The sequence below is a fragment of the Nymphaea colorata genome, chromosome 11 (genome assembly GCF_008831285.2).
Source record: "Nymphaea colorata isolate Beijing-Zhang1983 chromosome 11, ASM883128v2, whole genome shotgun sequence".
Lineage (NCBI taxonomy): Eukaryota > Viridiplantae > Streptophyta > Magnoliopsida > Nymphaeales > Nymphaeaceae > Nymphaea > Nymphaea colorata.
In genome coordinates this window covers 8,658,720-8,672,719 of record NC_045148.1, presented here as the reverse complement: position 1 = coordinate 8,672,719, position 14,000 = coordinate 8,658,720, and the positions used below count along the sequence as shown (strand labels likewise).

General features: G+C 38.3%; 1 protein-coding gene across 1 annotated transcript; it reads right to left on the bottom strand.

Moving 5' to 3' along the window:
- Nucleotides 1-4,950: 4,950 nt before the first annotated feature.
- LOC116264381 (G-type lectin S-receptor-like serine/threonine-protein kinase B120) lies at nucleotides 4,951-11,544 on the bottom strand. Its single transcript, XM_031644551.2, has 7 exons — nucleotides 10,031-11,544; nucleotides 7,722-7,832; nucleotides 7,076-7,275; nucleotides 6,507-6,717; nucleotides 6,041-6,281; nucleotides 5,666-5,816; nucleotides 4,951-5,452 (listed from the first exon to the last, which is right to left on the bottom strand). Exons 1-7 carry the CDS (start codon nucleotides 11,310-11,312, stop codon nucleotides 5,126-5,128), a joined length of 2,523 nt encoding a protein of 840 aa, XP_031500411.1. The 5' UTR covers nucleotides 11,313-11,544; the 3' UTR covers nucleotides 4,951-5,125.
- Between the last annotated feature and the right edge of the window lie 2,456 nt (nucleotides 11,545-14,000).

The window sequence follows — 14,000 nt, the reverse complement described above, 5'->3', positions numbered from 1 at the left end:
GAAAATGTAAAAGATTAAAAAATAAGGTCGACTCATTAATATGAAAAGAAAGAACATTATCCTTACTTTCTATTACCATGAAAAAATTGCAAAATCGCATGTTCAAGATGTGAAGGCGCTTTCAATGTTATGAAGGAGGTCCGTGTCCGAATACTTTCAATGTCGGATCCTTTCTGTCAGCTCGTGCCTCGCGGATCCGTCGCTGAAGACCAGCTCGTCTATGTCCAACTCTTAAGGTTGAAGTCAACGGCAATGCTTTCCTCCAGTTTGAGTATGCCAAAGTTGACTCATATATATATATATATATATATATATATATATATATATATATATATATATATATATATAAAAGGGTGATTAGAGTTATCCGGAATCATCTAACTCACTCAAGATGACCGTTTTATTTATCATGATCAATGTTTAAAAAAAAGAGGTAATAAACTTTTTTGTTACCTAGTATTAGCTTATACTTTTTTTTTTGACAATTGGGTATGATTAGAGACTTTAGGTAACACAGTCACATCTCTCTCTCTCTCCCTCTCCCTCTCTTATAAGATTCTTGGATTTCTCCATCTAAGTTTGGACAGAGAAATCTTTCAACCTCTTATATGCGCTTAAGTAGATGTGATTGGATGGAGATGTAGTAGGCCATATATATATATATATATATATATATATACACGCTAGACTACTTGGGTAGGAATAAAAACTAGACCTCTTACATTCATGTCAAAAAGTGTTTTAAAAACAATGTAAATCTTATAATGTGTTTATGAACACTAATTTAATATGAATCATGTTTAGTTCATGTCATTTTTATGAAAGAAAAAAAGAAAATTGATTTTTTTACTATCAAAATTTTGAGGTTATAAGCGGTTCATTTTTTATTATTAAAAAATATTATTTAGTTAAAAAGAATTAAGTTAATATATATTTCTCACCAAATCACTCTTAAGATCATATATGGTTAGATTGTAAAAAGGTATAATTAATTTTAATAGGTCTGGTTTTTGTTTTCTATTCGAGTGGTTGGTTTCTATCAACTTTTTTATGATATACATACTATATAGATATAGACTCACCAAAGCTCCATAATTTCCTGGAAATGAGTATGAACGCATGCCAAGTTATTTGGAACCATTTCTTCGACAAAATTTTGTGTTTATATTGTATTCATATTGTACACGTATACACTTCACTTCATAGACGAAAGATTTTTTTAAAAAAAAGACCAGCTTTTCTTGAGAAATTTAAATTTGATGTTCAATATTAAACAAATAGCTAGCTGTATTGAACAGAAAACTAATGCCGATGGCCCATAAACTGGGCCCAACATCAAAAGGAAAAAACTTAAAACTCAAATTGATTATATCAGGACGTAGACGTTCATTCACTGACATGTTCCTTATCCACAGCCATTCCGGTCATTTTTCTTAGCTACAGTGGCGGCGGAGTTAAGTGTGGGCTCCTTAAAAAAGTAGCTCAGCCATTCCAGTCCAACCACATGTTGTGCCCCCACTTAACTCGGGCCGATGACTCGAGTGTCTTTCAGTCAAAAAAATCCTATCTCCGCCACCAAATCTTTCGGATCCATGACTCCAATTCCGCCACCATTTTGTATATATAATTATCCTGATCTCAAGTCATCAACATATGTTTGCCTCAACTTGACTATAAGATCCAAGTTGTTTTCCCAAAATCCTATCAGCTTATATAGTTTTGTGTAAAGGTGGGTGTGAGCAAATATTTTTTACGATCATACAAATAGAAACAAGTGTGAATTTGGGGAAACAATTGTCGCCAAACACATCAAGAAATCGATTCTAGTGTTATTTTGTAAGGGCAGCCGTCTCTTGTGGTTTAAGCTCGTAGAGTGGCATTTTCTATATTGTTGGAGGCCTCTCTTTTTTTCTTTTTTCTTTTTTTCTTTTTTTTTTGTGGCTTGTGTTGTTCTCCTCCAAAAACAACTTTTTTATTCTTTCAGATTCGTCCTTATAAGGAGTTAATTTAGTCTTTTTCTTTTGCTTTTTTTGTTAAGAGCCGTTCCATCTTTATGAAATGAAAATGAAAGGGCCATGCAAGTCTTCTTTGTATCGTTTCAATTTGATCAGATGTCTTTTCGATGTTAGATTCTGAATGTTTATGTTTTAAAAAAAGAGATAATGCTTATTTCAATCCTTATTTCAAAAGGATGAATGTTTTTATTTCTTTTTCTAAAAGACCACTTTTTCCCCCTCATTTTTACGACCAATTTAAATTTGAAATGACAGTGGGTCCCACCTAGAATGTTCAATGGGAGCCGGATTTAAGTATTTCTATCCGTGTATTTTTGTCTTCATTACAAAAATACTGTACAGTATTAGGCGAGCGTGACTCACATATACATTATTGTATTTTTATTAACTATTGTAACTATCTAATTTGGTGCAACTATAGATGCAGCATGTTTCAAAACCAAACAATGTTAGGAAGGAAGTCATCTCTTTTTCTCTCTCTGTCTTTTTTTTTGGGTTGTGTTTGAAGGCTGTGGTTCATATCTTCTTGGTGACACATTTGGGAGGAATGCAACAACAAGGTCTTCAGGGTCACTTATCGTCGGATTCTGTTGAACGCCTTGTGTAAGGTGTGTCCACTTTGCTATTTAACTACGGAACTATCATTCGTTTGCTGCTAGGTAATTCTGTCACTCCGTCTATCAACTCCCTCTCTCGCCTCTCTTATTTTGTTTTATTGTGTTGCTATTTTGTATATTTCGTTTTTTCTATTTTGTTTTTGTGGTTTGTTCTTGCATTTAAGTTATTGTCCTCAACTGCAGTGATTTACATTATTTTAAAATTCGAATGAGTCCACGAGTCAACTCGCTGGCCCATTTAAAACATTTCCGATGAAGCTGATAAAGGTTAAGAGAAATTAAGCCTATAGGCTAAGTTCACATTGAAAATTATGGCTGCTGACTCCAGGAACTCAATTGTGTTTGACCTGGCTTGCATCTTTTTTTTCAGCTGGAAAGCATTTTATTTAGCTCAGCCAAATGGTAAAGGGGTCAATAACCCAAATAAGGAGGTGGGCAAGTGCCCACACTGGCTCAAATGCAGCCCCCACTACTAATAGGCAAAGGAAAATACGCTATAGATCAAGATCGCATTTAATTTTTCTTTACAAGTTTTCCAAACATTGATAGTTGATACAATTTCTATTTGCATTGACCAAAGCTGAAGTTTGTGGAAAAGTATTACCACTCGTCTTTATAATTCATATCTTTTTGGGCGTGTCCTTTGGACTTTGTACAACGAAGCTCAGTTGGGAGCCACTGATTTTTAAATCCCAGCCCTCTAAAGTCTCTTATCTCCATTAGGATTGTATCACTTTCATCTGATTCATAGTTTTCTATATATATTCAGCTGTGTGTATGCGTGTTCATGCAGTCCAAAATGGCCGCTAGGAGTTGCGTGCGCCCCGTAGTTTTCCCTTCCTTCTTCCGAAACAAAGTATGTACAAATATAAAAAGCAAAGTTGTAAATCTCGGTTTTAATATTGTATGCAAATCTTGAAAACCATACTGGCTGTAAATATTACTTTACGTAGCCCCTCATGAGCCATTATGTCACTTGTATGAAGCTCCCGAAATTTCACATTGTAGACAACAAAGATTAGGTTGGTGGACTCACCTTCATGTGAATCAAACCGCACCATCGCTTGTTTGAATTTTCGGATTCTGAGCTCAACTCAGCCAACCAAAGTTGACAGGTAAAACTCTTCATAGATCAAAATTACTGCCTTGGTCTAAATCCAGTAATGATGGTAAACAAGTGTGCCGCTCACAGGAAAAGGAAGAACAGAAAAAAAGAAAAGAAAACAGCATCCCACAACTAATCATATTAGGTTTTGTAAACTTTTATCCGGCTGAGGCTGCAAGAAGATCAATGATACAAGAAGTGTTGGTGTATGGAACTTGATCTATACTGGACACTCATATGCAAGGGCATTTATGTCATTTTGTACAAATGCGGGTTTGCCCTAATCCTTATGTTGTTAGGGGGGCTGCCGTTTCTGGTTTTGTCTTTTCTCTGATAGTGTTTGTGTTCATCTGAGAGTGAATAGTGAAAGATCTGTGCTACCATGAACGTGGGAGATTATTGCTCCGAACCACATAAATCTTTGTTTTTTTTCTTGTTGCTTCTAAGCACCTCTTAAGAGTGCGAAAGGAGAGTTTTGTGTGTTGTTCCTAACAAGAAGATCAAGCACCATACATCTGCTCGGAAAGTTTTTCCAGATCGGAGAAGATATAAATTCAGAAATTGAACTTCTGTTACTGCTTATAGGCTGACTCTTTGAAGAGCAGTAGTATGTTTAAAGTTTAAACCATTTCTCATACCAACGAGTAGATATATCGTGTACATTCATGATGTCGATACAGTATAACTATCGATTGTAGTCCAAAAAACTCGCAGCCATTTTATGATGTGAGTAGTAATTCATGGGTTTTTTGGCTCCATTTTCAAAGTTTATTTGAGATGGGTTAACATTTTTTTCTGGATGAATCTTGCTGGTCTGTTGTACATTACCAATGCTTCAAGTGCAGATTGGAACACGTTATATGAGGTAGCTTGGTCTGAAACGTTGCTACATCGATAAATATACATGTATTCAAGGGTTTTAGATCAGAAAAATTTTGAACCTCCATTGCTGTCTTCTTTCAACCTATCGGACGCGACAATAAAGCTACTGTCAAAGCTTTTTCCAAATAAAATTACCATTGAGTTGCCTCAGGTGCTTGATTTGGTTTGTCTTTTTCTTCTCAACCTGCCGTTCTACATTCGTTACTGGCTCATGTTCTTTTATAATTGAAAAAGAAGAAGACGGTGAGATCAGAAAGAGTAGGTGAGGCGGTAAGAGAGAAAAAGAAGGGTTGGAAGTTGGCATTCGATCTGCAATGACAAGTCTAATGAGTTCAAAAGAATATCAATATTTTCCTTTTCATTGAAAAAGTAGCAAGTATCCTCCACATTACAAAAAAATAATCACAATCAAATCAGGTTTATAATTGCCCCTTCTTTTCCAACTCATTATATACAGACTTTTTTCAGAAAAAGAAACAAGAATATTCACACCATTTTCAAGACATTCATCTGGCTTCCATGGCAGTGATCGTGACAAGGTTGACGGATTGATCTATACCAGAACCGTCGGTAGAAGTGGAATTTGCTTCTCCAGCAGTTCTTCTTCTCCTCGAAGAGTAGGCAGGCATGCTGGGTGGCGGCAGATTTGAAGCTTCACTGCCGAGCATAACGACGACGGTGGACATGGTTGGTCGATCCGTTTCATCATCTTGAACGCAGAGCAGACCCACATGGATCCACCTCACTACTTGGTCTGAACTGATCACTGATGATGCAGTCAATGACGGATCCAGCAGCTCCTGAGCTCGCCCTTCATTCCACAATTTCCAGGCCTGGACAGAGTTCAACATTACAAATATTAGATACTAAATTCTGTCACTCAAACACAAGAGGGAAGTCCAGTCTTCTCTCTGCAAAAGACTACAGACAAGCTGTGCTGATTTTTACTTTCTAAATCTTCGGTTCAAAAGCCAAATAGCAACGATGATGACATATGATGAATAAAAAAGATTGAGTGAGGCACAATGGAGGAGGTGACCACATACGTATCCGAGAAGATTAAGTGAGAGGTCCGGATGGTGGAAACGCGTCATCCTTTTGCCACTCACGATCTCTAGCACCAATACCCCGAAGCTGAAGACGTCGGATTTTATTGAAAACCTTCCTTCCATCGCATATTCAGGAGACATATACCCACTGTATATCGAACACACAAAAACAAAAAGGTCAAACTAACACAACCAAATAAAAACAAAAGGAGAATGCCAACGATGTTGGATCAAATCTCAATCGTGTTGTTCTTTCGTCTGTTTCTTGGTTTCATGCTCGTAAAGTTTGGCGGCCAAACATCCACACTTAGTTCATGCAAAGTAAGATTATCACGAGAGAGAAGTTATGAGAGAGAGAGAGAAAGAGATTACTATGTGCCAACTACTCTTATGGTGTTGATTTCTTGGGTCTGATCGCCACCAAAGATTCTTGCAATTCCGAAGTCAGAAATCTTGGGGTTCATTGCAGCATCGAGCAGAATGTTGCTAGCTTTCAGATCGCGATGAACCACTCTTAATCTTGAATCCTGGTGAAGATACAGCAGCCCTCTTGCAATCCCCAGCACTATTGTGTATCTCCTTTCCCAGTCAAGCTCACGACCAAGTGCTTCATCTGAAAATTAAGTCTCGTCACCTCCCCGATCTCATTTTCATTATAAATGTTGAAACGCTTCAAACATAACTTGAGAAAATGAAGAGCAAAACAGTGATTTCCCCAGTTCACAGACCGATGGAATTTTGGGTTGAACTCTCGGAGCAGATGAAGTTATTGAGAAGAAAGAACAGTTTGTGATGATAAGAGATCGGGAAAGTTATGGCAGGGGAATCAATTAGTTACCAAAGAGGAAAGCGTCCAAGCTTTTGTTGGGCATGTATTCATACACCAAAATTTTCTCGTCTTCCTCAACGCAACAGCCGACAAGCTTAACCAAGTTTCTGTGTTGAAGTTTGGCAATCAGCCTTGCCTCGTTCATGAACTCCTGCGCTCCTTGTCCTGAATTCCTCGACAATCTCTTCACGGCGATCTCTTGCCCTCCTGATAATTTACCCTAAGTCACAACCACAACAAAGAATTTCAGTCTCTAAAGTTTTAGATCAGTTAAATCAATAACTAGCATTATTTTCTTATGATCACATTTCTCTGTATTTTGATGATGAAAAAACGCAGAGGTGATTCCAACTAAAGCTACAGTTTCCAATCAAGAAAAACATGAGGAGATTGAGCTTTTTTCTTGCATAAACGACCTTGAAGCGAAACAGGACCGAAATTTATACTGAAGAAAATTGACTTCTTGTTTCCAGATAGCACTTAAAAGATTTGTTCTGGTACATATATAAAAACATAATTTGCAGTTCAAGCTTTCTGTTTCTGCAGTAAGTTGCTCGTTCGGAAAACTGGAAGCTTACTCTGTAAACTGGACCGAAACCGCCCTCTCCTAGCTTGTTTGCAAGAGAAAAGCCATTTGTGGCTGCCCTTACAGAGGCCAAATCAAGCAACGGCAGCCCTTCACCATTCTCCTCAACCCTTCTGCCAGACTCTGCCACATGATCAAGAGTGCCCATATAAGACACCATGCTTGAACCAACTCCATTTCTCTTCCACAATTCTGTCAAAATGGTACAAGAAGAAATGGAAATAGTTACAAAACCAGGTCATCTGAAACATCCCCAAGTTCATGAACAAAAGAAAAATCTGCTCAGGACAAAAAATATCTCTGTTAATGTATTGAATAGTATGTCCGGCAAAATGTAAAAGCTGAGACGTTTCTTTTGTATTTCTACATAATTCAAAGTCGATTCTGACTCAGCCAGATTACTAAATATCTTACTTGAGAACCTTACATTCTGAAACTTACATACAGCACCAAGCACAAGTTTATTATTTTTCTTTCTTTATCTTCTTCCTAAATACTTTGAATTGGAAAATTTTGAGAAACTTCAAACAATATTATGTACCCAATTATAAGAAAGAAAAATGGAAACTTCATCTCAAGTTCTTTATATCATGTATATGAATCTCACTACGAACAGGATAAGGAAAACATTTGATTACCATTCAGCCTCCCCTTCTGTCTCCATAAACAAAAGATGCAAGCCACCAAAATAACGGCACCCAAGATGCTCGGCACATATATCTTCACATACTTACGGCCATGGGCACCCGCTGTGGAACAAAGAGGCAGATAATTAATAATTGCTTCAATGTTTATAAATGAAAAACAAGTCGTCCACAGTCCACACAGTGAATCTTTAAAAGGGAGGTTACGCTACTTGAATGATCAGTTAATTACAATGAGCGGGAAAGAGAATTGTTTCTCAAAATTAAAAAAAAAAAAAAAAACTTGAATAATGAAAATCACGTTGGCTATTCAATAAAAACCAGAGAAATAAACATAACAAGCATCCACAGTGTTCCACATCCCAACATGGTACTTGAATATCTTAACTGTTCTTCTATTGCAGATTGCTTTTCTATCCTTTTCCCCTTGCTTCTAACATAATCAATTTAAAATAACGTTATTTTCAATCAATTCTAAATAAAAAATAGAAAAAAGGCAGACGCATATTGGCCAATGCCACATAAGCAATTGAGATAACGACGCCAGCAAAAGCACCGATATAAGAAGGCCGTTGTCTATTAACCAAGGGGAGAGAAAAAAATGCCCAATCTATGATAAAGGAAGAGAATCAAGCTAACAAGTAAATAAGAAAGCACAAGATGTTGAAATAAAATAAAATACAATAACTTAATTTAATAATATCAGCAACATGGATATTTGGCATGGGGAACACTAACATAACATAATGTTTGATGAATCTGATGTAAAGATTAAAGCAAATTCATAATAGAAGAGACAATCTTTGAGACAGATTAATAGAACATTGTTTTTTTTTTATTCATTTGTTACTAAACAGTCCCATACAGAGATGACTTAATGCAGGCCAAATCACCCGAATCAGCTGGGAATACTAGAAAACCTGGCCACGAGTCAAGGTTGGCCTGGCTCACCTGTGACTCGGTCCTAACTCATCCTGACTAGCTCGATTTAGGTTATTTTAAAACTCAACCAAGTCGACCAGTCAACTCACTGAGTCGATGAGTCAACTTGCTGACCTGGTGACCTTGTCGTCTGCCGATTCAGAGTTTGCCAACCATGCATTATGTGCTTGATTGAAGAAGAGAATTTGTTTTGGCGCTTTACATTGTAGAGAAGATGATGGTAGGTGTTCCAAGCTAGAATTACTCTGCATGGCCCTACCAACCGCTTTCGCCAATAGAGATCTACGTATAATATGTTAAAAGCAAACCTGTAGAGCATAATTGCAAAAAAACCAATTTTTTTTAATAATTCTGCTTTAAAAAGGGGCAAAAAAACGCAAAAAAAGAAAACATAAAAGTAAGTTGTGTTTTTTTCTCATTTTTTTACTCAGGATTTTTCACGTTTCTTAATGCCGCTGCTCGTTTCCATCTTTTACTTTTCTATGTTGCTTTATCTATTTATTTTTTGATATTATCTTATTAATTTCACATTTATTTTAATTTACCCAATTTTAGGATTTTATAATTTTTGAAAAATTACTGCATTTTTATATTTTTACCTAAGAAAAACTGTATGAACCCAACTTACTCCCAAATTAGGCTCCGCTCACTTTGGTTCAATGGATCTCAATACTTTCCCTAACAATTTTAGTTTTGACTCAAAAAATAACCAGTCACTTACAACTCTCACTCTCTTTATAAGTGTTTAAAGATTCCGCACAATCTTTAATAAATAACTAAAGTTGAGGAGCCACATAAAAAAAAAAAAATCACTCTTAAAACGTCAAAGTGATACTTCTGACTATGCATGCTTTAAAGAGAAATCAAATAAAAATAGGCACTAAACAAAATTGGGACACAAGATAGAGACAAAGGAAGACATAGTGGTATTGGGCGTGAATACGTGTAATAAAAGGTTAATACACTCCATGAAAGCAACGGTCGACAAAAACAAAAGGGGAGGGCCTATGCCAGCACATAAATTTTGTGTTATTTACACGGTGGCAGTTCATTATTATATATTTACATATGAGTGCTCCTTAAAGTTTAAAATTTTAAATGATATAATCCCATAACGGGCTCAAGCACTTATCAAAACAAAATGACTTGAAGACAAGAAATCTTAAATTCATGAATGACTTAAAATTGAAGATCAAAAGACTATATCGAACAATACTTTTTTGATAGAGAAATTATATCTATGCTCTTGTTAAAATGTTAAAACTATAATTCAATTCCTACTAGCACTATCCCCTCACTTTACATGCTTAAAAGTGAAAGTGCCACCAGGAAACGTTTAGAAGGAAGGGGAGCGAGAGTACCAATTTCAGAAGGCGCGAGCTTGAGGAACAACTCGAGTCCGTCCGTCTCGCCTGAGAACTGCAGAATGTCCAGCAGGTCGCCGAACCACATTATGCACCCCGTCCCGGACGTGTAAATGTACGCCGTACACGAGCAGTTGCCGAGGCACGCTGCCTGGCAAGCGGCCTGGCTGCTGAGGTTCGCGAAGACGGTCCCTTGATCCGGCGGCTTCACCGACGGCAGGCTCCGAAAGCCCGACCCATTGGTCCCACACCCAAACTGGGTCCGCCGGACGCACCCGTCCCTGCCGGTGCCCGACCTCGCCTCGAACCCCGGCAGGCACCCACAGACGTCCGTGGCGTTCAAGGGATCGCACAAGCCGAACGACCCGCACCAGTTGTACCGGTCGCACGGTCCCCCGGGTTGCTTCCAGAGGTCCACCCACGCCCCAGCCGTCTCGCTCCAGTTGCTCTGCTTGACGACGCCGGCGGGATCGACGACGAACCTGTTGAGCCGGCTGCTGCCCGAGTTGAGCCCAAGGGTGAACTCGTCCCCGTTTTGGCTCGGATTGAACCCGTAGATACTGAAGATCGACATATTGGGCAAGCCCGAGAAGATCCGCCCGCTCAACGGGCCGGTTCGCCACAACAGTGCCGAGCCGTTTAATAGGTAAAGCTGGATCGGGTTTGTGGGGCTGTATCGGGTGAGCCCCAGCGAGAACCGCCCGGGTGATGGATCCGAGACACTCGCCCACGATGTCCACTGGACGCTCTTCCCGGAGGTCGTGTTCGTGATGAAGCCCATGGCCGGTAGAAACGTATCGGACGGATCCCCAAAGCTGTCCCAATACGTCACCTGGTTCCCGGACACGGCCAGTCTCCCGTCATCCGAAAGCGCCGCCGTCGTGTCGTTTCCCGGCGACGTCGACGACGAAGAATTGGCGTACCAGAGCCTGCTCGTGTTCCCGTCGACCACCGCGAGGGTGCCGTCCAGCGACAGCGTGAGAAGTGCGCCGGAGTCGTTGGCTTGGATCGGATTCGCCCTGTTAGCCACCCAGACGACGGTGCGGCCGGGAAGTGCGGCGTACCAGATGCCCAGGTAGACGAAGGAGCTGCCATTTGGGGTGAAGAAGCCCAAGGCGAAAACGTTACCTGGGGAGACCAAAGTTTCGTTTAGTTTCAGGGATTGGCCCAAAGGTATGGAGGTCTTCTGAGCGGAGGAGTAGCGTAAGTGGACGGAGAAGAAGATGAAATAATGGAGGAGGCAAACCAGTAGGGATTCGATGGCGATGTTCCGAACCATCTGTCCCGGGGCATTCGCGGGAGGAGAAAAGAAAACAGAGAGAAAAACCCAAAAGGAAGTGATGGCTGTGAAAGTTCTAAAAGGATATGTATGAAAAAAAAAGAAATAATGGTGATGATGAAGAATTGAAAAAGGATTAGGCCCACCACTTCGTGTTTGTTGGGCAGACGGAGCTTGAAAAGGTCGAAAGGGAGTCGAGAATCCAACGAATGCACTATAAGTTGGATCGACAAAGCCTGAGCCAAAAAGGCTGATAGTTATGTCTGCCCTCTAGTCAATAAGAAACTTTTCTTTATAAAACTTTTTTTGATCCATAAAAATTTTGGTTTCAGGATGTCATTCAAATGCCATTTCAACCATTTATGTATTAATATTGCTTGATATTTATACCATAATCTTGTATTAGTTGATATGTATTAGCATATAAAAAAAAATGCCATTACAATTTTTTTTATTTTCATATATACTGTATTTTTGAACTGCTGCATGTGTCTGCCCTCTACTAGCATCGATTTGATAAAAAAAAATTGTTTTTATTTAAAAAGAAAAGAAAAGTTGGTGTGTCGCACAACTACCTATACTTTATTTACCTTAAAATATTGAGCGTGACATTTCGGGTTTGATGGCAATAGGGAAAAAGTATCAGATTTAAAATCTACAACTAAAATTTGGGTAGAACCGTACAATTTGGACTTACATTGACATAGTGAAAGGATTAACCAATTAGAGTTCCTTCTTTCACTGTTTGGCCGGTGGGGATAAATTTTTCCAAACAGCACATTCTAAACAAGAATCTTATTGTCCAACGCAAGCTGCCCCTCGTTTAGCTACCTATCCAGGACGGAAAATATTTCCCTCTCGTGTAGTTGGATCGAGAATGTTTTTACCATGTTATGTGTGCTGGTTGGGGTTTTCTAAGAATTATCTTCGCATATGTTCATGCAAACAATTAGGCTGCACACGAGTCGAGTCGAAGTCGAGCTAAACCAGTTCGAACTCGACTCAACTCAACTCAAAAAGCTCGAGATCGACTCGCCTGACTCGTCTAACTTGTTTGTAAAAAACCGTCTCATTTCTTTTAACTTGTTTCACTCGTTAACTTACTTAACTAATTCAACTATGATGAACTGGTTTTATATAATTGAGCCGAGTTTAAACAAATTGAGTTCTTATAACTCAAACTTAACTCATTTGACATTTCGACCACAAATTTAAACTCGAGCTGGACTTGTCTATAAACAAGACGAGTCGAGCTCGAGTAGTCTAGTTTTTCAAAAGAGCTTGAGTCAAACCTGAGTTGGCTCCACTCATTGTGCACGTATCTTGGTCCACACCAAAGGTTTTCACAAATTTTTGGAGATTGAAAAACTGACGTATTTTAAACCTACTCAGCTACTCCATATATATACTTTTCTTGATTTTTTTTCCTAAATTAGTTGAAAATATTAGTTTGACTGATTAATTATTAAGATTGCTTGTGCTGCAGAAAGAAAGAAGCAAGATTGATCGATTCAAAGTTTGCGGGCATTTGAAGCGCCGAGCAGCCAAGGTGGACAGCTTTGACCGGGAGGCCGGTCAAAGGGTTAGCTGCGGCAGTAAATGAGCACTCGCTGCTGCCCGTTGACCAAGCTCAAGCATTGTTTAGCTATTCTTCGGCATCGGGCCCGGTGGCACGGTTCGTTAAGAGCTGGGTTCAAGCCAGCTTGATGTTCGAAACTTGAATCCGAGTCTCATGGTTGAAACCAACCCATGCTTGAAACCCGAGCTCAGGCCAAACCTGGTTACATCCAGTTATAATAATTTTTTTAATATACAATAAGTTTTTAATACACAATAAAATTTAATAATAAAATATATATTATTATAGCAAAATATATATTATTAGTCAAATAAAATAATATTTAAAATTTATCATGTTCATACAAACTCTTAAAATTTTCTTATTTCCTTGTCTACATATTTTTGCGCCTTAAAAAGGATGGGAATTTTCAAACTAGTCTCCGTGAGCTGAAAATTTCAGGTAGTTGGACGAAGAAGATCAACAGACAACGTCAGAGATATAATAATAATAATAATAATAATAATTTGAAAAGCCGGGTCAACTGGTTAGAATCAAATACCAGCCGCCACAAGGTTGTCCTAGCTAAATTGGCCTATCATCTACCCACTCAGGCCTCATAAATAGTCGATGCATAAACAATAATTTATTTATTATCATTTTATTTTTAATATAAAATAAGTCTTAGATCACCACTCTTGAGATTATGATCTTATTATTAATAAACAATAGCACTTGATCTTGATGAGTCTGATTGAAAATTGCGTAATAGTAAAAAAACATGCAAGCCTAAGTTTGAATAAACTCTTTTTCCATTAGTGTATATTTTTCATGTAATTTAAGGGGTTAAACACATGAATCAAAACTTACATCTATGGGATTGTTTGGCAGATGGAACACTTAATCTCAAAGATTGTTGGATCAATACGTATAATGTTTCATGAATTTGTTTCAATTTTTAAGATAGATTTATATATGAATGATCCGACCAAGAGTAATTAAAATCTTTAATTAAATGAATGCCACTCTCGAGGTACAGATATTATAGAATATTCACAGAAAGGCAGCTAATCTTTTAGCCGTATATTGTGCTCGACCAATTCGTCTGAGTTCCACTATCATTAATTAAT

Excerpts from the sequence above, each read along its gene's own strand:
- LOC116264381 (XM_031644551.2), bottom strand. The coding sequence starts at position 11,312 with ATGGTTCGGAACATCGCCATCGAATCCCTACTGGTTTGCCTCCTCCAT. Across the intron at positions 5,817-6,040 it reads ATAAGAGTAGTTGGCACATA|TGGGTATATGTCTCCTGAAT; the intron begins GTAATCTCTTTC and ends TTCGATATACAG. Across the intron at positions 5,453-5,665 it reads CACTTAATCTTCTCGGATAC|GCCTGGAAATTGTGGAATGA; the intron begins GTATGTGGTCAC and ends AACTCTGTCCAG.